At 40.2% G+C, this 22,733-nt stretch overlaps 1 protein-coding gene across 1 annotated transcript in view; it reads right to left on the minus strand.

The window, feature by feature from the left end:
* ano6 (anoctamin 6) overlaps positions 1 to 22,733 on the minus strand; it is a 31,848-nt gene that overhangs the window by 5,311 nt on the left and 3,804 nt on the right. Inside the window, 22 exon segments of the mRNA XM_034200664.1 lie at positions 311 to 441; positions 1,632 to 1,729; positions 1,807 to 1,929; positions 1,931 to 1,979; positions 2,467 to 2,614; positions 2,617 to 2,683; positions 2,920 to 2,997; positions 3,115 to 3,260; positions 4,404 to 4,464; positions 5,077 to 5,182; positions 5,262 to 5,396; positions 5,535 to 5,650; positions 6,213 to 6,326; positions 6,850 to 6,873; positions 6,876 to 6,983; positions 6,985 to 7,047; positions 7,049 to 7,087; positions 7,089 to 7,145; positions 13,124 to 13,189; positions 17,263 to 17,327; positions 17,330 to 17,390; positions 18,664 to 18,734. Of these exon segments, the coding sequence (XP_034056555.1) occupies positions 311 to 441; positions 1,632 to 1,729; positions 1,807 to 1,929; positions 1,931 to 1,979; positions 2,467 to 2,614; positions 2,617 to 2,683; positions 2,920 to 2,997; positions 3,115 to 3,260; positions 4,404 to 4,464; positions 5,077 to 5,182; positions 5,262 to 5,396; positions 5,535 to 5,650; positions 6,213 to 6,326; positions 6,850 to 6,873; positions 6,876 to 6,983; positions 6,985 to 7,047; positions 7,049 to 7,087; positions 7,089 to 7,145; positions 13,124 to 13,189; positions 17,263 to 17,327; positions 17,330 to 17,390; positions 18,664 to 18,734 (1,926 nt within the window).

Here is a 22,733-nt window from a genome sequence, read left to right on the forward strand (position 1 = left end):
TGAGGGCACGAGATAAGTTTGTGCACAGATGGAAGGCTGACAGGCAGGTAGGCCATCCAGTTACTTTAGCCGGGCCGGCTCAGATGACTGGTCGTGCTCTTTAAAGTGCCACGGCTTCCACAGATGACTTTTTTTAATGTATTTATTGTCAAAGCATTTCATGTATTCATTGCTATCGGGATGTTAAGAGCATTCCATGGAATATAACAAGTGTTTCTGAAGTGAATTACCTACCCCCCTTTAACCCTTGCATTTTAATGAGGCTATGTTGGAACTTCCTTGTATGCTGCTGTAAATGTGTAAGACTTACCCATCTCCAGATATTCATAGAAAAGTCCATGCTTTGAAAATGGCTGCAGCCGGTAGTCCTGCTCCCAGCAAGGAATCACTTTCTCCGAGGCGACACGAGTGCAGTAGCGGAAAATAAGGTTTTTAACCCACCTGTGGAGGGGTGGAGGAGATCAGATGTATTTACAGTGGATCGGTTCAGACAGGGAAAGGCAGTGTTTTATTAGATTTGAGCCCAACATGGCAGTTATTTAAAATCAAAACATGTACACTTTACAAAACATGTACACTTATACTGGTTGTTTTTTTATAGTGCGTGGTGGAAAAGAGCAGGGAGAAGAACATCTTATTTTACCTGCCCCTTCTTAAAAAACAATAACAAAACAAAACAAAATGAAATAACCAGTCAAATAAAAGCAATATTCTTTCAGTCACAATTGAATGCTGAAACATAAAACCAGAACTCAATCAAAAGTCAAATTCATACTGTCTAAATATGCTATCTTAAAGGTCCCATCATGTCATGGCCATTTCTACTGATCATAATTCCATTGTTGAGGTCGACTAGAATAGATTTACATTGTTCAATGTTCCAAACTCACATTGGTTTCTCATACAGCATCTCTGTATAGTATGTGTATTCACTCTCTGTCCTACACGCCTTGTTGGAGCTCCTGCCCCCCCCTCCCTGTGCTCTGATTGGTCAGCTCGCCCACTCTGTTCTGATGAGTCCACCACCGTTACAGCGGAACATCAGTGATTATGTGTTACAATGGCGTTTGTTAGCAACCAGAAAATGACCCCAGTAATGACAAACAGATGAGAATGCTGCGTGGGGTCTGGGTGCCGTGTTGGCGGGACGTTGCTGCGAGGAGCGGACAGTGGGAGCTGGCTTACTGGTGTGGTTTCCTGCGTGGGGTCAGCGAGACAGCGAGACACTCACACACAGACTCAAAGCCTCGCTGCGTCCATTTGGACCAATCCACGGACTTAACCTAACGGCTCCGCGGACGTAACGTAACGGCTCCGCGGATTGGTCCATTTGGGTCGTCGTTACGTCACAGTGACCAGGAAGAAAAAAATGGAAAAAGAGAAATGTCCAACGAGGCGTTCTGGGGCAGCAGACAGGTCTTCTCTGTGTTAGAGTTTTACTCGCTACAGGGTGTACTTTGAGGGTTTGTGACTCTGCAGACCGTTTACATGCAGAAAAACCTTCATAACACACAAGGGGACGGGTAATAACCGGAAAAGCATGACATGGGCCCTTTAATACATTTTCTTAAACATAAAAAAAATAGTTTTTCTTTTGATTTTAAAATTGGTGTTAGATTCTGACTTCTTACGGTAGCAAGACCTCTTGGATGTTGTTCCAGATGGCTTTTCCACCCATGATGATCGCGAGCTGAGTCGTCAATTCAATCAGACAACCGCCTGGATCACACTGCGGGAGGAAGAGCGGGAGTCAGGAATAACAAGTGAGTAAGTAAGACATGGTATAGCTCGATGGACAAACTGTACCTCCTCGTTTCGATATTTTCCCAAAAGATAAACGGGATATCCAGGAAAGCCGACCACTTTCCCTTTGAAGAAGGCGATGTAGAAGCAGGACGAGTAATAGTTGACGAACTGGAAGAGGAACAATCTTCAGAGTCAGACTGTTCTCGTAGTTCCGTCTTGGTGCGAGGAAAGCTCTGTTTTTGTGTAGGGGTAGAAAAAAAGGATTATTTTATAATAGTAATATTACATGGTATTTATATAGCCCTTTTCCTGGTTGCTCAAAGACGCTTTTCAAGCAAGTAGAGAAAAAATAAATAACAAATTAAAATAACAAATACAAAAAAAATATTAAATTATATTAAAATATAAAAAACAATAATAATACAAATGTAATAAATAAATAAATAAATAAATTAAAATAAATAAAATAAATAAAATAAATAAAATAAATAAAATAAATAAAATAAATAAAATAAATAAAATAAATAAAATAAATAAAATAAATAAAATAAATAAAATAAATAAAATAAATAAATAAAAATAAATAAAATAAATAAAATAAATAAAATAAATAAAATAAATTAAAATAAATAAAATAAATAAATAAATAAAATAAATAAAATAAATTAAAATAAATAAATAAAATAAAATATATTAAAAAAATATGTCAAAATAAATCACCAAAGTCATGATCAGATGGCGACGCGCTCATACAGGATGTTGAGGATCATGATTACAACGAAGCTGATGAGCGAGGCGGTGACGGCGGTGGCCATCTGGGGCGTCACGTACTCCTTCAGGGGCTCCAGGTCCTGAGCTCGCAGTTTGCGGAGAAGGCGAAGAAAGCAGCCAGGCGGTACACGATGATGGCCACGATGGACGCCAGGATCAACAGAATCTAAAGGACAAAATACAAGAAAGAAATCATGAATATTCACATCTAAAATTGAAAAAACACTAGGTAATGCTTTGTATTGCTGGTGTGTAATTTCTGAGTTGTGTCATTCCTATTTCAAAGTAGATTTGTGAAAAGAACTATGAATTTGGCATCATTCTAAGTGAAGTAGAGATTACAGACAGTTTAGCAATGATTTCATGTTTAGTTCAAATACAAATGACTTTAATGGACATTACCCAGAAGAAGACTGTCCCAATTCCTACTGACACCCGAAGACATCGTCCACAGGCTGTATAGGGCACTTTTTCTTTGACCTAAAACACACACACAGTGAAATAATGCACAATGACTTAAAACTCAAATCCATATCTTCGTTTTTTTCTTAGCTGCTTTCAAATAATAAAATAAAGAGTACTGAGTGTGTGATTTACCCCTGTGACGGGGTTTTTCCTCTCATGAATACACTTGGCTTCATATTCTGGCCGAGGCGGCTCGTCCTGCTCCAGAAACTCCACCGTGTCCCACATGTACTCCAGCTCCGCCTGGTAGCGCTTCCAACACTCCAGGAACAGCGTTACTGCAGAGAGGAAATGAACAGGAAATAATACACACAGGGAAATTAATGGAAAGAAGGAAATAACTACGTCCACAAAGCATTGTCTGTGTCTTCCTGTGTCTGCTTTGCCTTTAATTGCGCCCAAAATAAACCTTTTGAATGGCCATGAAAACAGCTTCTCTCTATGGGCTCAGAACAGTCTCATAATACACTCATGCACACAGAAGAATTCACACTTGTATATACTTGACTCGCGTTTATGTCCATATCGATCAGATCCAGCTCTCCTGATCGGCCTTTATAGAGAGCACCGATCAAACTATTAAGAGTGAATATCGGCCGATAATAACCGGCGGGGCTCCCCCCCGTTAACAGTTCACTGTCTAGCACTGGCTTCGTAGTGCACTGATCGATTAGGCTAAGCTAACCTGTAGCTGCTCCCTCCACACTCACAACAACTTCATACAGACATAAATAAAGCAGCTGTATTCGCCACACAGGAAACACACATTTAAAACGGTTTTGCCTGCCGTTTTTGTGTACACAAGCATTCATCAATGGTTCGGAAAGTGGCGCTGTACCTTAATAATATAAAGGCTTGTATTTGCGTGCATTTCCTGTTCGGAAAGTGGCGCTGTACTGAGAGTGGAGGGTGTCCTGACACATTGGACCTGTCAGCTCCGGACTGCGCAAAATGCGTAAATGAAGCGCTACGTCATGAACGCAAGAAATCTACCCTCGTGGGGGCGCGCTCATGTAATTGGCTTAGAATTGAGGAGACATCTGATTGGCTATAGATAGAAAAAATTACAAGTACGAATCGGCTGACCGTCAGGGGAGTCTCAAAAACCCACACACGAATGCACAGCGATCCGTGCACAGAAAGCGGTTTGTGTTTGCAGGTGCAGAGGTTTTAAACGGAAAACAAATATGTGTGGATCAAAAATACATATGTAAAACTTTTTTCTGTATTTGGATTTTATTTACATGTATATGAAACGGAACACATTTGTGTGTGCATTGAAAAACACAAGTGTGGATCCTTCTGTGCGCATGTGTGTATTATGAGACTGTTCTGAGCCCATATCTCTCTAAGTAAGGGATATTAGCTTGATTGGAAACAATCGGGCACTTGTCATGTTTTTGAAATTGTATACAACTTACCCCAGATTGACATGAAAACTGCAAACACCAAGGTCCCAAAGTTATCAAATAAGCAGAGATTCTAGAAGACAACGGTAAAAAAGAGAAACAAGGGCATCAGAAGTGTCGATCCTGCTTACATGCAAAAACTGCCAACTGTCCTGGGTGTAATAAAAGCCCAAACAATTACTTATGCAAAGTCTGTAACTGTGAAAATACTTCCTCTAACACAACATTCATCCTTAATGGCTATTTTCTAATGTATTTAGGCAAAAAATGGCCTAGAAATGTCAAGATCTTTCTTCAAAGTATGACTTTTATGTTCAAGAATACACTCTGTATCTCCTGTATCTCACTCAAAGCGCTTTACATATGCAGCCACAGTCGCCGGTATACATTTATAGATTATTAAACCCATATTATCAGATCTATTTTACACGCATATTACGCTGTTATTACACCAATATACCAACAACTAAATTACACACATATAACATGGTTAGTGCATGCATATTACAACCAAATCACATGCATATAACACCATTAGTACGATTGTCACGATTATCACAGTTATATTACACCCATGCTACATATTGATACAGCCTGTCTAATGACTGTATACCCAGGCGAAACAGAAACCATTTAAGGGTTAATAAAACAGATTATTTTAGTGTTGGAATTAAATAAAACTCACTTTTGAAGCCTCACAGGTGCTGTTTAACCTCCAGTATATGCACTCTCTGTCACACTGTGGACACATCACTATCTGTCCTCCAATGGCAGGGTCACACACCTCTTTGCTGCAGTCAGGACAGACATTATTACACAGGGAAATCTCCAAAATATCACACATAATTTAATATCTCCTAGGAAATGTACCTCCAGGTGTTGGTATCTTGAGTCTTGTATCCATAAATGAAACATCCCAGACCCACAACAGCAGCCAGAGCCAGCATTATTGTGTAGAAACCCAACCAGGCAAAGTAAATGCCGATCTTCTCCCCGTAATACTTCCTGTGAAAATAAACAATGGTTTGATCTCCTGTGGCTCTATTACTCACTCAGGAAAAAAACAGAAAGACATAAACCACACGTCTGGTGTATTGAATTATGAAAGGACTTTAAGTTCATTGCTGTGACATGACGGTTCACCTGATGAGGTTCAGTGGTTGCATCTTGTAGAAGCTTTTGGGATGAGCCCATTCTCTATAGAGCAGATATCTCTCGCTGGTACTGCCCTCCTCTTCGGACTTCACATTGAACCTGGACTGAAAAACACAACAGGGAAATAATACCAACAAATACATTTTTTACAGCAAAAAAGCATAAAACAATGACACCTACATGACGGCGTATTAGGCCCATTTGTTGGGGAGGGGGTCATATTCAAAAGATGTAGATTGAATTGGATATTTTCAAAGATTAATATGGTTCATCAATGAGAAAACGAAATGATATATTTGTAAATCTTTATTTTTTTGTTCTCAAATGAGATTAAATCAGTACATTTAGGAGAACCCAAAAAATCACCAAGAAAAACCTGTTTAATATTCTTAGATATAAGATTATGTCTTTTTAAGATTACAGTCACAAATCGACGAGAAAATATCTAAACATTCCTGTAAAAAATGTATAAATAAAAGTGTTTTACAGTCATAGAACCATATCCCTTTACTTTGCTAAGTAGCGTCGGCAACCTCATCACAGCAACGATTGTGTGGTGTGTGTGTGTGTGTGTGTGTGTGTGTGTGTGTGTGGTGTGGTGTGTGTGTGTGTGTGTGTGTGTGTGTGTGTGTGTGTGTGTCAATATGAGAGTAACATGTGACTTACATCATGGAGGGGATAGGCTGCTTTGTACACTCCACTGTCCAGCAGTTTGGTGATGCCGAACTTCTTTGTATTGCCTCGTATCTCATAGGGGGCTCGACTCAGGATGTAATAAGCCTGGAAGAAGAAAATATGATTTTAATCTGTATGCTGCACAGGTGTTAATACTGTAATTGTACAGAATAAGAGTTCCTTTATTTGCCCTGCAACGAGGACATTTACAGGTCTTTCACAACAGTAAGAGTATAGTGCACATTAATAAAAAAGATTATACTTACAAAGTAGGTACGTGTTATTGATTATAAAAAACAATAAGAAAACGAGGGATGATGACAACACAAGATCTTTAAAAAATCCAAATCCAAATATATAAAAATAATAGTTTGACATAAAAAAAAACAGCTGATCCAGTGTTTTTTTTCCAGGTTCTGGTTTTACAAAATCTTCTGAACCACTCCAGGGTCCTTAACCTCCTGATCAAGGTGTTTCAAACGGTGGTCTAATTTTTTGGTATATTGATTTCTTTTTGTACTATTTTCAAGTTTGCTTTCTATATATTGGCTCTCGGGATACAGCTGAATGAAAGTGGGATAAACCATTGACTAAAATGTGAATATGTGTGTATAATGAAACCACTTGCCATCCTGCTCCTCATGGCCGGCGGTGGAAGAAAAGGTCTTTGTCCCTCACGTGGAAGTACTCCAGACGGTCCTTCTCAAAGGGCGCGGTGAAGAACTCCGTCTCCTTCATGATCATCTGCTCGTCGGGGGATAGAAGTGTTATGTGTGATGCAGGAGAAGTATCGCCAGGGCGAGGGTCTGGAGGACAGGTCGTTGGGGCTGGATGGGCAGCTTGATGTGCAGGACCTCGGCGTAGGTTGCACAACACGTCCCACGGCATGTGCACTTTCACAAAGAGCAGCTTGTCATTTATTACCTGCAGGACACGAGGAAGAAGGAGTCTTTAAAGGTCACTTATTATGCAAAATCCATTTTTTCATGTCTCTTCTACATCAACATGTGTCCCCTCTGTGGAAAGAGATTCTGAAAGTTTCAGGAAAAAAGATTCTCTCTCTTTTTGTCCTGATCCATTTCTATAAAAACCTGTCTGAAAATGAGCTGATCAGATTTTGGTCACTTTATGATGTCATAACGATGTTTCTCCTCCTGTATCTCACACTTTAAAGGTCCCCTATTTGACTGTTTTTCATCAATATATCACAGGTCTCAGGACATACAAAACATGTCTCTGAAGTGTTTGGCTCCAAGTATCAAACAGATCATTGCAGCATCCCATAATCCCCTCTGTTTCAGCCCTGTTTCAAAAGTGCTGATTCTCTGTCTGTTACTTTAGATGAAAGTAAGGAGCCCCTCCCCACGCCCCTCTGAGAGAGATTTGGTTAAAAATAACTCAATGGTGCTCTAGGAGGAGATTCAGGTGATAAGGGGGGGGGGGGTTACCTTGGTTGGTGATTGGCTAAGGGTTACACAAGAAAAAACATCGTTATGACCAGGGCTGCACATAACTGGTGCGCAGGTGCGCATGCGCACCTCCACCAAAAAAAAGAGCACCGGGTCTTTTGAAAAAAGGCGCATTTGCGTACCAAAATTGAGAGAGAAGGAGAGAGAGAAGGGAGAGAGAAAGATATTTGCGAGTTGCATATGAACTCAGGGTCGGCCCGTAGCACTGGCGTTATAGATGTTCGCCTAGGGCGCCAGATCTGGGGAGGTGCTGCGCTGGCAGTTCTGGGAGGGAAAAAAACATTTTTGACCGTTGGGGCTCATCCTAATTTTCGGCCTTGATGTAACAATATTCATAATTAAGTAAATGTAACACCCTTTTCACCCCGGTTACACGTTTCATTTGCCCTGTACGATGGGCGCTGTAAGTGATGAAAATGGGGGATGTTGGCTTATCTGGCAACCGCAGCTCACAGCCAAAGTGCGAGTGAGCAAGGGAGAGAGAGAAGGGCGCACCGCCCCGGTGTTGTTATTAGAATCTGGTGCTAGCTGCTCTAACGGATATAAGAAGAAGATGTGTCTACAATAATGTGGAGGGAGAGTCCTCTCCAGTCAGACTGAGAGGCTGATACTACAGCTCAGTGAGGTAAAGGACTCTTGAGTGTTTAGATAGTTCACTTTAGTCTAAGTTCAAACAGTTTGGTCACAATTTATGTAAACACATATTTCCAAGGCACTCCTTTATAATTATTGGGATAAACAGGTTTGAAATAATTCCAAAGTTATGTGCACCCCTGGTTATGACATCATAAAGTGGCCAAATCTGATCTGCTCATTTTCAGACAGGTTTTTATAAAAATGGATCAGGACAAAAAGTGATTGAATCTTCAGGTGATAAGGTGGGGGGGGGGGGGGGGGGGTTACCTTGGTTGTTGATTGGCTAATGGTTACACAAGCCAAAACCTTCTTAAAGAGGTGGTCTAACAAGTATTCGGATTAGGTTAACAAGGGAAATTTAAGAGATCTTGGGTGTTAAATTAGATTAGATTCAACTTTATTGTCTTTACAATAGTAGCAGGAACCAAGAAGAAGTAGGTCTTTAAAGTAGTCTCATGATCTGTCTGTTTTCCTGTTTTATTTAGGTAATTCTATGTTTGTCTGCTTTTACTTCCTGTCTCTATGTTTTCCCCCCGGATTGATTGTATTCAAGATCAAGTGCTAGTTTGTTGTCAATTCCTTGTATGTTATAAATTGACATTTTCTGTCTTCTGTGTTGTTACTTTTGTTTGACTTGCCCTGCTTTGCCTGTTTACCTTGAATTAGAGGTATTTTTGTTGTTCAAAACCTCTGTTCTGCATTTGGGTCCATCCTCAACCAGGATTACATTACATTGCATTTAGCTGACGCTTTTATCCAAAGCGACTTACAATAAGTACACTTCGACCAGGAAGACACAACCTTGAAGAAAACAGAATCATATTAGTACATTCAGGTTTCATAGAGCCAAAACATTTTCAAGTGCTACTCAACTGGCTTTAGATAAGCCAGTCCTTTATTAGTATAAAAGTGCTTTGTTAATAGTTCTATCGCTCGAAGTGGAGTCGAAGAGATGAGTTTTCAGTCTGCGCCGGAAGATGTGCAAGCTATCTGCTGTCCTGATGTCAATGGGGAGCTCATTCCACCATCTTGGAGCCAGGATAGCAACCCACGTGTTTTTGCCTGATGGGAACTTGGGTCCCCCTCGCAGCGAGGGCGCAGCGAGTCGTTTGGCTGATGCAGAGCGTAGTGCACGCGCTGGGGTGTACGGTTTAACCATGTCCTGGATGTAACGAAGGGCCAGATCCATTCGCAGCACGGTACGCAAGTACCAGTGTCTTGAAGTGGATTCTAGCAGTTACCGGAAGCCAGTGAAGGGAGCGGAGGAGCGGAGTGGTGTGGGAAAATTTAGGTAGGTTGAAGACCAGACGAGCCGCTGCATTCTGGATGAGCTGCAGAGGTCGGATGGCACATGCAGGTAGACCAGCCAGGAGGGAGTTTGCAGTAGTCTAGGCGTGAGATGACAAGAGCCTGGACCAGAACCTGCGTCGCTTTCTGTGTCAGCTGGGGGACGTATCCTCCTGATGTTGTAAAGCGTGTATCTGCAGCAGCGGGTTGTAGCAGCAATGTTGCAGTGAAGGACAGTTTGTTATCTAGGATCACACCCAGATTCTTGCAGTCTGAGTCGGGGAAAACAACTGAGGTGCCGATGTTGATTGTTAGGTCAAGAGTGGGACAATCTTTTTCCCGGAAGGAAAGAGCAGCTCTAGTCTTGTCAAGGTTGAGCTTGAGGTGATGAGCAGACATCCACTGAGAGATGTCAGCTAGACAAGCAGAGATGCGTGGCAACGACCTGGGTCTCTGAAGCGGGGAAAGGACAGAATTAATTGGGTGTCGTCCGCGTAGCAGTGGTATGAAAAACCATGGCGGGCTAATGACTGATCCGATGCGAGTTTGTGTACAGGGAGAAGAGGAGGGGACAAGAACAGAGCCCTGAGGGACCCCTGTAGTTAATTGACAAGGGTCGGACTCAGACCCTCTCCAAGTCACCCTGTAGGTACGGTCTTTCAGATATGAGGTGAGGAGGAAAAGTGCAGAGCCTGAAACCTCCAAGTTTTTTGGAGAGTGCGAAGGAGGATCTGATGATTCACCGTGTCGAATGCAGCAGACAGGTCCAACAGGATGATGACAGAGGAGAGGGATGCAGTTTGGCAGTGTGCAGTTCCTCCGTGACAGCAAATGAGAGCAGTTTCTGTGGAGTGACCTGCCTTGAACCAGACTGGTGCGGATCCAGAAGGTTTGTTCTCATGGAGATAACCGGAGAGTTGTTTAAAGACAGCGCGTCAAGTGATTTAGACAGGAACGGGAGGAAGAGAGACAGGCCTGTAGTTTATAACATCAGACGGGGTTGAGAGTAGGTTTCTTTTAGGAGAGGGATTTACTCTTGCCTCCTTGAGACTGGTTTGGAAAGTGACCAGAAGTTAGAGAAGTGTTGATGAAATGGGTGAGAAACAGTAGAATATCAGGAGCGATCGTCTGGAAGGAGGTTTGAAGGGATAGGGTCCAGAGGACAGGTGGTAGGGGCCGGGCAGAGGTAATGAGGGTAAGAACCTCACTTGGAGAGAGAGGGGAAAAGGAGGTTAGTGTGTTGGTGGAAGGAAGGTCTGGTGACCCAGCGGTGAGTAAAGGTGAGTCAGAAAAAGAAGAGCGAATATCATCAACCTTTTTTCAAAGTGGGTAACAAAGTCGCTTGACAGAAGTGAGGAGGGGGGAAGGGGCTTTGGAGGGTCCAAGAGGGTGGAGAAGATGGAAAATAGTTTTTTCGGATTGGAAATAGGAAGATTGTATCTTATCTTGAAAGAAAGTGCTTTTTGCCTGAGAGATCGAAGCAGAGAAAGAGGAGAGGAGAGCCTGATAGGTTAGGAGGTCGTCACGGTGTTTGGATTTCCACCGTTTCCGCTCTGCTGCCCTAAGGACGGTTCTATTAGCACGCAGTGCATCATTTAGCCAGGGAAGCAAGAGGGGACTGACGAGCCTGCCCGAGATGTGAGAGGACAGAGAGAGTCCAGAGGTGGATGAGAGAGTAGAGAGGAGAGATTCTGCAGCAGAGTTTTGAAGGCAGGAGTTGGAACGAGTCAGAGGAAGGGGAGGCTGAGAGCACCGAATGAGGCAAAGGTAGAGGTGGAGAGGGAACGAAGGTTACGGCGGACAAGTGCAGGATGAGAAGAGATTAGTTTGTTATGTTGGAAAGGGTAGAGAGAAATGAAATGAGAGTGATCGGATGTGTGGAGCGGGTTTACAGAGAGGTTTAGAAGTAGCGCAGTTCCTTGAGAATATGAGATCAGGACATGCCAGCTTTATGAGTCGGTTGGGGGGACGGAGACAGTTGAGAAAGCAAAGGCAGTTAACAGGGATGTTAGTTCGTCTATCTTCCCCGTCTGAAGGTTGAAGTCTCCGAGAAGTACAGCGGGAGGGCCAGTTTCAGGATGTGTGAGAGGAGATTATCTAATTCTTCCAAGAAGTCCCCCAAGGCGCCTGGTGGACGGGAGAGAACAAACAATGGTTAACTGTATAGGATGGTTACTGTGACGGCAAATGGAATTCAAAGGTGGAAGGAGTGAAGTTAGGTAGCTTGAAGAGGGAAAGCTCCATTTGGGAGAGAGCAGCGAGACCAGTGCCACCTCCTCTGCCAGTGGTCTGGGGTGTATGGGAGAAGGAATATGCAGTGGAGAGAGCTGCTGGGGTGGATGTGTTTGGATGGAGTAATCCAGGTCTCAGTGAGAGCAAGGAAATCCAGAGATTTAGGGAGGCGTAGCCAGAGATGAAGTCAGCCTTAGGAACAGCTGACTGGCAGTTCCACAGGCCACCTGAAACTAGATGTTGGATCTCAGTGGAGCATGTGGGATAGACGAGAGCAGGCCGGTTATATATCGATTACGAGATACACGGGGCCAGTGATAATTGCGAGAAAACACATGAACAGGAATGGAGAAAATACACATGATTATAGCAAGGGGTTAGAAACTAAAGAAAAGAGAAATAAGACACCAGCTCAATCAGAGTAGGATTTGCCTCCTCTTTGCCTCCCTCGTGACTCCCGTAGGACTCCAATGTCTTTGTCAGTCTTACTCCCGTAGGACTCCAATGTCTTTGTCAGTCTTCGGCTGTCTGACGCTTAAGCTGACGCTCCAGGAAAGAGCTACCTAAAATGGACGCCTGATTGCTGAGTTCTCACAGCTGTAGGGGCAAGCCCCTCTAATTAGTTAACTATCTACAGCTGATGGCGACAATAGACTGGCCCTGCCTATATTATAATGCATGATTGATAGCTGAGACCTGTGAAGCAGGTTTCGCCTGAGCAGATCTGAGATTTAAAATCTCTCAAAAGCGATTTAGCCGTTTTAGCTACAATAACTACAGAACAATTATACAGAGTAGAATAAATGAAACAGAGAAGTCTAATTAAACAAGAATATAACTTACAGTGGTTGCTGCGTCAATAGGAAATGTCGTCACCCTCAGATGTACACTGAGTTCATCAGATTTTAAATGGTATTTAAATGCTTTTTTAGGTGAAAGATGACTGAGTCACGCGGTTGTACTTCACGCAATCAATAGACTGGCCCTGCCTATATTATAATGCAGGATTGAGAGCTGAGACCTGTGAAGCAGGTTTCGCCTGAGCATCTGAGATTTAAAATCTCTCAAAGCGATTTAGCCTTTTAGCTACAATAACTACAGAACAATTAATACAGAGTAGAATAAATGAAACAGAGAAGTCTAATTAAACAAGAATATAACTTACAGTGGTTGCTGCGTCAATAGGAAATGTCGTCACCCGGTCAGATGTACACTGAGTTCATCAGGATAAGTATGAGATGCAGGAAGAGAAACCATCTTAAAGTGTGATCTACTCACAGATTGTGTCGCCTCCAGCTCTAATCCCATCTTCATCAGGCTGGCTTCAAAGTACTCTCCCGCCGCCTCTGCAGAGAAGAAAAAAAATTCAATTTCATGCTTCTCCTCCTCTCTGTGGATTTTTTTGTTTATGACTTATTCTGTCCATACATGTACTTTCAAAACACAACAGAACACAGACTATTTGATTCCATATAGTATTAGCAAAACCAAACAGAGAAACATAATTTACCCTGTGCCTTACACCAAAAGCAGTTTGGGTATAACAGCCCCAATAATTATTGAACTAATATACTGAATTCAAATAAAATTAAATAAATAAATGTATAAATAATAATTATGTTAAGGGTGTGATAAATACTCAAATTAATTACTATTACTAAAAGAAAAACACCAACAGATTTAGAGTAGCCTATAATAAAGCTGATTGAAAGACGGAGATATATAAGGTGACCTTAAAACATATTTCTAAATTGGTCAGATTAATAAAGCTGTTTTGAATTTAAATTAAATCAAGAGAAGTATTATTGTTTATTTTTAAAGGCCATTATTATTATAATAATTATTATAAGGCAGATGCTATTTGCACCCGGGTGCCCGTAGCTAACAACGCTTTTTACACCTGGGTGTCTGATGCTAACAATGTTATTTACACCCGGTGTCTGTAGCTAACAATGCTATTTGCACCCGGGTGTCTGTAGCTAACAATGCTATTTGCACCCGGGTGTCTGTAGCTAACAATGCTATTTACACCCGGGTGTCTGTAGCTAACAATACTATTTTACACCCGGGTGTCTGTAGCTAACAATGCTATTTGCACCCGGGTGTCTCTAGCTAACAATGCTATTTACACCCGGGTGTCTGTAGCTAACAATGCTATTTACACCCGGGTGTCTGTAGCTAACAATGCTATTTACACCCGGGTGTCAGTAGCTAACAATGCTATTTGCACCCGGGTGTCTGTAGCTAACAATCCTATTTACACCCGGGTGTCTGTAGCTAACAATGCTATTTACACCCGGGTGTCTGTAGCTAACAATGCTATTTACACCCGGGTGTCTGTAGCTAACAATGCTATTTACACCCGGGTGTCTGTAGCTAACAATGCTATTTGCACCCGGGTGTCTGTAGCTAACAATCCTATTTAGACCCGGGTGTCTGGTATCTAACAATGCTATTTACACCCGGTGTCCGTAGCTAACAATGCTCTTTACACCCGGGTGTCTGTAGCTAACAATGCTATTTGCACCCGGGTGTCTGTAGCTAACAATGCTATTTAAACCCGGGTGTCTGTAGCTAACAATGCTATTTACACCCGGGTGTCTGTAGCTAACAATGCTATTTACACCCGGGTGTCAGTAGCTAACAATGCTATTTGCACCCGGTGTCTGTAGCTAACAATCCTATTTACACCCGGGTGTCTGTAGCTAACAATGCTATTTAGACCCGGGTGTCTGGTATCTAACAATGCTATTTACACCCGGTGTCCGTAGCTAACAATGCTCTTTACACCCGGGTGTCCGTAGCTAACAATGCTATTTACACCCGGGCTACACATTAGATACTGTTTTGGATGTAGGCCTATAGGTATTTATCAGAATCAGAAACAGGTTTATGCCAGGTAGGTTACACATACGAGGAATTTGACTTGATGTCATGTTGCAGACATAAATATAAAACAAGAAATCTAATATAAACTAGTATCTATCATATCGTTGTATTTCGTGTAAAGCATATGCTGCCACATTATCACCTTGATATACAAATTCATTAAATATTTTAAGTCTTAAGATGTCATTCAATTAGATGTATTTAAAGAAACCTGAAGAATGTGTGGCTTATTTATTTGGACATGTTCCAATTCCGTGACATAGGCAAATATGTACACTGCACACAGTGGCATGAAACCACATCCTGCATACTGCTTCACAGCTTTTCTATAAGCAAAAACACACAAAAAAGTACTGAATTAGAGTTAAATATAGAAATAAAATAGATGGAGCTAATAGAAAAGCTCAGTTACAGTTGTCCATCATCCGAGGAAATACAATTCTAAGGAAAACCTCTGAAGACTGTTGACAGAATACCTTCACTGTTAGTTCAGCCAACCCTGTTATCATTACACGGAAATACCAGTGTAAACACAATAATTTAAGCGAAGTATTTGACATTAGCATAAGTACGCCGCGTCCTCCTAGCAGTACGAAAAGTCAGGAAACAAAGATTTAGCAACTTCTGTTTGACCCATGTGGGAAACACAAAGGAAAAGGAGTGCCGGCAGTAGACTGCGGTCATTTTCATCCCTTGTTGGATTTAGTTTGCTTTGGGATAATTGAGGAATTGCTTCTGTCCCTGTGGATCTGTGGTGAAGACGCTACTAGTTAAAACTCATCTCATCTTTCTAAACCTCCCTTCTCCATCATGTATATTTCCTATCAGTATAGATAGAGATATGTTCTTGTCATATGTACAGTATACAGGCAGCTGCACTGTACAATGAAAGTCTTACGTATAGAAACTATACATGCTAACAAACATATAAGACAAAAACTAGCAAAGAAAGTGTAAAATATAAGCTGGCATACATTAGAAAAAGTGCTAGCATTAAAATAAATAGGATATATAAACAGCAGGGTAGAATATGGTGTTATTTAATTAGGCTGTCAGTCGATTAAAATGTTAATCGCGATTAATCGCAAATTAATCGCACATTTTTATCTGTTCTAAATGTACCTTAGAGGATATTTTTCAAGTTTTTAATACTCTTATCAACATATGAGTGGACAAATATGCTTTATGCTAATGTTTATTATCATTTGAACAATGACAAATATTCTCATGAATAATAATCGCGTTAAAATAATAGTGGCGTTATTTTTTTTTTGCGTTTAACACGTTATTAACGCGTTAACTTGACAGCCCTAATATTAATAATATAAATATGCAGTATTTTCACCTATTAAAAAGGCCTCACTTTTTGGTCAAAATTTCAAAACCACGGTTGCAACAGTGCTGATAACAGCGGTCTGCAGATCTAGGCATTATATTACCCATCTCTCACCGTCAAAGCCGTTGTGAAAGACACCGGCAGACACAAACCACACCTGGGTATGTCATAACGTTTCTGTGTATTTCATTTGTGCAATCCCTGCACAGATCCCTGAAATCTAGTGTGTAAAAGTGTAAAATTGAAGCCACACATAACCCAGAACACTTGATACTCTCTGCTAATTGATGGCTTAAGATGTCTGGTCCAGGATGATAACAAGGTTCAGGTTTGAAAAAGAAGATGGAATGGAAAGGGTTTGGTTGTGTAAGTGACAGAGTAACGCTCTTCATTTCCATAACTTCCCTATGGGAAACTAGCCAGCACTGCGATGAATGACTCACATTGAAACTTTGTGCTGTATAAAAGAGAAGTATAGGAAAGGTTCTCTGAAAACTATTTAATCTACTCCGTGTCCTGGAAAATTAAAGCATTATTTAAGTTCCTGTGCTGAGTATACACCTTCAGTTAATATTTATTAAGTGCTTAAATAAACTGTCATACACCGGCATCCTGCGGCGAATAAAAACTCCTTTTACAAATAGGCGTATTCATCCATATAAAACATTGTTTGACTTTTACCAAGTGTGTATGACTACTTAGCTACTAGTTTCAATGTGTGTCTACTCATAAAACAGAAGATTTGATAGCGAATCTTACTGTGACATTAGACGAAGGATCAGAATTATATTTATTGTCATTATATTGTCATTTATTGCCTTTTTCTTAATGTCTTTCATTTTTTGTAAAGCACTTTGAATTGCCTTGTGTTGAAAAGTGCTATATAAATAAACTTGCCTTGCCTTACAGGAGGAGCAATTAAAAGCATACGGTTATTAAAGAGTCTGATATTTTCAAAACAGGCTATGGAATTTCTCTCTTTCCTACTCTTCCTGTCTAAATAATGCATAGGAAATAGCTTTGGAAATGCAACAAAATGAACAAACACATATTTTACACATGATTTTTTCTCATGAGTAGATTACTTTATACCTGTCGTTGACTTATTACTTTGTAAGCTTTATGTGAGCACCAGATACCAATCTGAAGCACCCAGTTTAAAAATAATAACAAATAAAAACCATAAGCTCACCTTGCGCCGCTGGAATGTGTGCCTCTTGTCAAAGTCCTTCTTATCCTCATCTTCGTAGACGAGATGTAGTCGATCCTCCTCACCCCGTCGTTGAAGAACAAGGAGTCGGGTTTGCCATTAAACTCTGCCTGAGGACAAAAGCAAGGCTCGTCAGGTAAGTCTACGTCCTGAAACTCGTACTCCTCTTCCTCCATGGTGCCGTACATGTTGCACAGAGATAAGGAAGGTCTGTGTTGTCGTGAGTGTCTGACCTTCAATTTATAACGTGTGATGTGGGCCATGCAGGAAAAGCGGGAGTGTCAACAAACACAATGATACCCGCCCTTCCTCTCCACATTAACTTGTGACACCGCTAGGTATTAATAACGCTCATGCACGGCATATGAGATTACATACTTGATGTGTGTGTGAATTAATTTACTGTGTTTTTACGGTGCATTGGGTGGTCATTTGGTGCCTTGTGGTCCAGTAATCTTAATAATAATGCACTGAAAAAACTGAAATGTTGACTTGAATTAAATGGATTATGTCCACAGATTTCACATAACTGTATTAAGTTAGTTGAAAGCAATAATATTAATAAAACATATTAGATTCAACTTAATATTATTGCTTTTATCTAACCTAACATTTAATTAATGTCAGTTTTCTCAGTGTGCCTTGAGAAAGCCTAAGAAAACAGTGTTAAGAATAATGATTTAAAATACAGGTTTGTCTTTAAATTACATGTGTAAGATATGTATATATGTAGGATATCGTGCAGTAGGCTATTCTACGGAAGCCCTGAGTGGCCAATTGAGAAAATAAAAATGTCTTAGTTTAATCTTGTTTTTTCTCTTAAATTAAAACTATATTTTCCTATGTTTTCTTTATTGATGCATATGTGAAACAGGTAGGAGAAAAAAACTAGGATAATTGTTCAAATGTATTATTTTACATCTGTGATAACAAGTGAAAAAAGCTTTTGAAAGTGATTTTTCTTTTAGGAGTTTGTTGACGTTATAATCATTTTGGCCATAGAGAAATTGAAGTGCGTAAAAGTAGTCATGTTTGCTTCAAGGTGAGTTAAATGTTTCCAACACAAGGCACATGTATTCTGTGTAAGTACGTTAAGAAACCTTACTGTCATGTCTTTGTTTGGATAATAATGTATTCTAATTAGTACTATTTAAAACATAATGGATCTCTTCAGCCTCTTGGAAAAAATCGTTCACCAAAAGCGTTTTGTCACCTACTCTTAAGTCATAAACACAGTAGAGAAAACTATTTAATTCAGATTTAGGAATACAGATCCGCACAAGGCATCCGGGTATTTTTAGAAGAGTCAATCCACACCCTCTCTACAAAGAGTGCTTTTGATTGATGTGCTGCTACTGTAGCTGACAACATGTGTAGACTCACCAGTCGTGCTTTGTTGACTGTTGCTCCTTCTTCAATACTGTGATAAGTTGGTAAAAACTCCTCGGGGTAAACTGTGAAAATAGAAACAACACAAACATGGGAATACAGACATTATAATAAACAAAGAAAACCAACTCTAGGTGAATATTTACAAGTACATTAGCAGGATGATACTGACATGGTGTTATCACATTTCATAATCTCCATGTGTGTATGGAAAAAGAAAATGTAGCACCCATTGCAAATGCTTACTTGTAGTTACATTTAGAGTAGCTTTGTTTTGTGGTTTCATTTACAATCATTCAATCATTACAATTGTGTTCAAAGGCTTGTCTTATATTACTTTTACTGTTGAACTTGTATTGTACTCAAATATAAGGACTGCTATTTTGTCATTAATTTTGCTGCAGATTACTTTCTTTTTTAATTTCTAAAAGTTTAACATTTTCACCTTGCATACAGGCTCTGTCACAAGGTTCAAACTAACAAACAGGGCTGTTTCTCAACAGTGTAGGCGGTTGAGACACCTGTGAATTGTTTACTTGCCTGAGGCTATTTAAGTAGTTGAACTAAATTACGAAATGTTATTTTGGTGGGAACATTTTCTACAAATGGTATTATTATGTATTAAAGTGTAGACTGATAAAACATTGATATTTAAGTAATTCATACCTTACTAAACGTACATAATCATACAGTAAGACTGGGTTTGTTAGGACAGAGCAAACAGATCCAAGGTTTAATTAAACCAGTTTAAAACCACAACATATGGGCTTTTTTTTTTACACTGCATATCCATGCTTCTCAAAGTGTGGTCCGCGGACCACTGGTGGTCCGTGAGCGCCCCCTAGTGGTCCGTGAGTATATTGGTAACATTTCACAATTTAAATAATTTATTTATTTAAGTTTTCCGCACTCTCGTGGGAATCTCCGCAATGGAGCAAGCTTAAGTTTCACTTTCGGTTGCATGATATAGCCCAGCGCAACACCTTCATCACACATGTTGCCACTTGTTTGTACCATTTTCAGGCGATTTGTAATCTGTTCTAGAAAAATGATGTGTTTTGGGATGTTTGTGGAGTTAGGTGGTCCGCGAGTGTTTTTTTTATTGGTTAAGTGGTCCTAGGTATGACATTTTTTGAGAAACACTGCATTATGGGCTATCCTTAACCCTGGGCTAAGAGATGACCCTGCAGCCTACTTTCAAGTATTCAAATGAACAACAGCTGATATATCCAGCATATTGAGTTTTAATATTAAGCAAGACTTTGTCCAGAGATCTTTGTGCTACAGGTGGTCCAACCCAAACACTAATTGATTGATTGATTGAAAAGTTTATTAACAGCTTGTATATTGGGTACAGTACAGTACAGCTCAAAACATACAATTGTTAAGGGGATGCAGACCAGAGAAAGCCTTTCGTCTTGTTTACATCAGGGTCCCCCATTTCCAATTCATCATATCATTTAAGACATATAAGACATACAGATGGCTTATTTACAATTTACATACAGGTGGTTTTTTACATACAGATTGCTTATTTACAATTTTCATTTTAGATTTCGTTCTAATACATCCTAACCGGACATTTAAGACATACCAAGTCTACAGATATACAGTTAGTAACAGAGTCTAAAATGCGAGTATATACATAGATGGGGGGGGGGAAGCTGTCCATTGTACGACAGGTTGAGATTTGTACCATTACCGGGGCCAGTTTTGCAATGCTCTCCCTAACATTGTAAGTAAGGGGTGAAATAAACTTAAATGTTCATGAAAGACATTATTTGGCTATTCTTTATTTTGTCAAAATTATAATATAGTAATACATGTAGCCAATGCTAGCTACATTGTCCTGTGTCTGTGTACTGTCAAAGCTAACACGCTAAACTAAGATGATTTCAAACATTAGTGTGTTAGCATTTTCACAGTGGGCACGTTAGAGAGCTACCGTTAGCAGCTACCGTTAGCATTTAGCTCAAAAAAGCATGGCTGTATGCATTTGCCTTGTAACCAGTCCGCGACACTGGTATTGTTTTTTTAACTTTAAGAGTCTGTGTGTGCATGTGTGTGTGACCATGGAAAGTGCACTTCTGGAGAAACTGGGAACTATCACAGAAGCCACTTTGAGTAGTTTCCCAGGTGTTTGTGTAGGCTATTTCTAGCTTTGTTGTTAGTGAAGGAGCTACATTACAATGTCTACAAATCCCTGCTCTTTCAAACATTAACACACATGGAATCACAATGATAATATATATTCATGTTCTGCTTCAGAGGTGCTTACTGAAGCAGCAACGCCTGTTACTCATTTCTAAAACAGTTTCACACCCTCCTGTTACGCCGAGCCGATTTCGCCAAACCTCATGCTGTTGTTGCTGCATTCTTAAAGCTAGCACACAACTAGCAACACACCCACAATGTCATATCACTCACTGGAAAAAGAAAAGACTTCAATGAGGTCAACACTCAGTATGTAATGCAGGGTTTTCCCATATTCATTCAGTGTCTGCCCTCAGGAATCAAACCACATGACAACTAAACAAAAACAATATCATCAACTACTGTAGACATTATTATATCCCTCATAAATATAATAGTTGTCTTATTTTGCTATGACATTACATGTAACATGGAATCTCCTATAATCGTCCCATATAAAGTGCAGCGCTATGAGAAAACTAACTGAAGACAGATGTTGTTTTCCAACACTGGCCATAGTAACACACTGGGAATCCTCACTGTGGAATTACTTTTCATCACAAGACTTTCCTTTGACGCTGTTCACTACCAGCCTAGCAGTCTGAAGTCTAAGAAAGCTCAAAAAAGCCTGTCAGTGTTTGGATATAATACATGCCGCTGGTGAAATAGTAACAAATGATCCGCTAATCCTTAATGACTGTGCCTCAGGCCACTCCTGTTTAGATACAGAGCAATTAGTAACTTGCAGGAGTACTTTTTATATATGACTCCTCTTACAGAAAAGAAAAACCCTAATAGGAGCTGGTTTATTGTATTTCTACTTTTTAAACTGATGTATTATAAGCCTCAATCCTCCCAGTAAAAACGATCCTCCCTGTAATACAACAAAGCTCCCTCTGGCTGTGTTCTTAATTGTTTACATTGTTTGCTGTAGAGTGGAGGTCAAACTGTAGATAATGTTTTCTGGTGTCACTTTAAAATCAATAAAATGTGCGGCAGCTATTGAGTAACAAAACCCTGTTAACAGTTATGGGGAAGCCTCTGCAACCTAAAGTGAGTCGGAAAGTATGATTCGTTTGAGTGCCCACAAGCTGTCTGCAATACAAATCTGCTTTCATAACACAACCCAGCACTCACTTCCTCCCCAGAGAACATCTTCCTTGACAACACCCGAAACATTAAAGTCAGAACAAACAAACAAAGTTTTTGTTAAACACAAAACAGCTCTGCCACAGTTTTTGATTTTGTGCAACGTAAAGGATTAGTTTTTAAAATAAGCCAGCTTAGTGTGCTTCTTCTCACCATCTGACAGGAAATACTTTCTTCATCATCACACACTCGGCATTAAATGACATCAGCAGAGTGCAATGTCTTCACTGAGGAAAGAATCAGCTCTAAAATCTGACTTAAGTAATAGCAGATAGTTCCTTTAAGTGGGTGTTTTGAATGGAAAATGTTACGATTCATTTTCATTGAAACATGCTCCATTATTAGTTTTTGACCTAGCTCTCTTCCTCATAAACTCTAACCACAGAACACACTGTGGTGCGATCTGGGTTAAATGCACCATGTGTTGGGTACAAGTTAAACGTGTTGTACTGCAGTTATTACAGCATAAAAGGCAGAGACAGGTGTTCTGTATAATGTATAACAAGTGAACAAGCTATATTCAAGAAGACATATTCTGCCCTTCTTCAGGTTCATATCAGTATGTAGTGTCTCTACTTTAAAGAGTCCTCTCCTGCTGATGTTCAGGTGTATATCAGTATGTAGTGTCTCTACTTTAAAGAGTCCTCTCCTGCTGATGTTCATGTGTGTATATCAGTATGTAAGTGTCTCTACTTTAAAGAGTCTCTCCTCCTGTGCTGTGC

Source organism: Gymnodraco acuticeps, unplaced genomic scaffold (assembly GCF_902827175.1).
Source record: "Gymnodraco acuticeps unplaced genomic scaffold, fGymAcu1.1, whole genome shotgun sequence".
NCBI lineage: Eukaryota > Metazoa > Chordata > Actinopteri > Perciformes > Bathydraconidae > Gymnodraco > Gymnodraco acuticeps.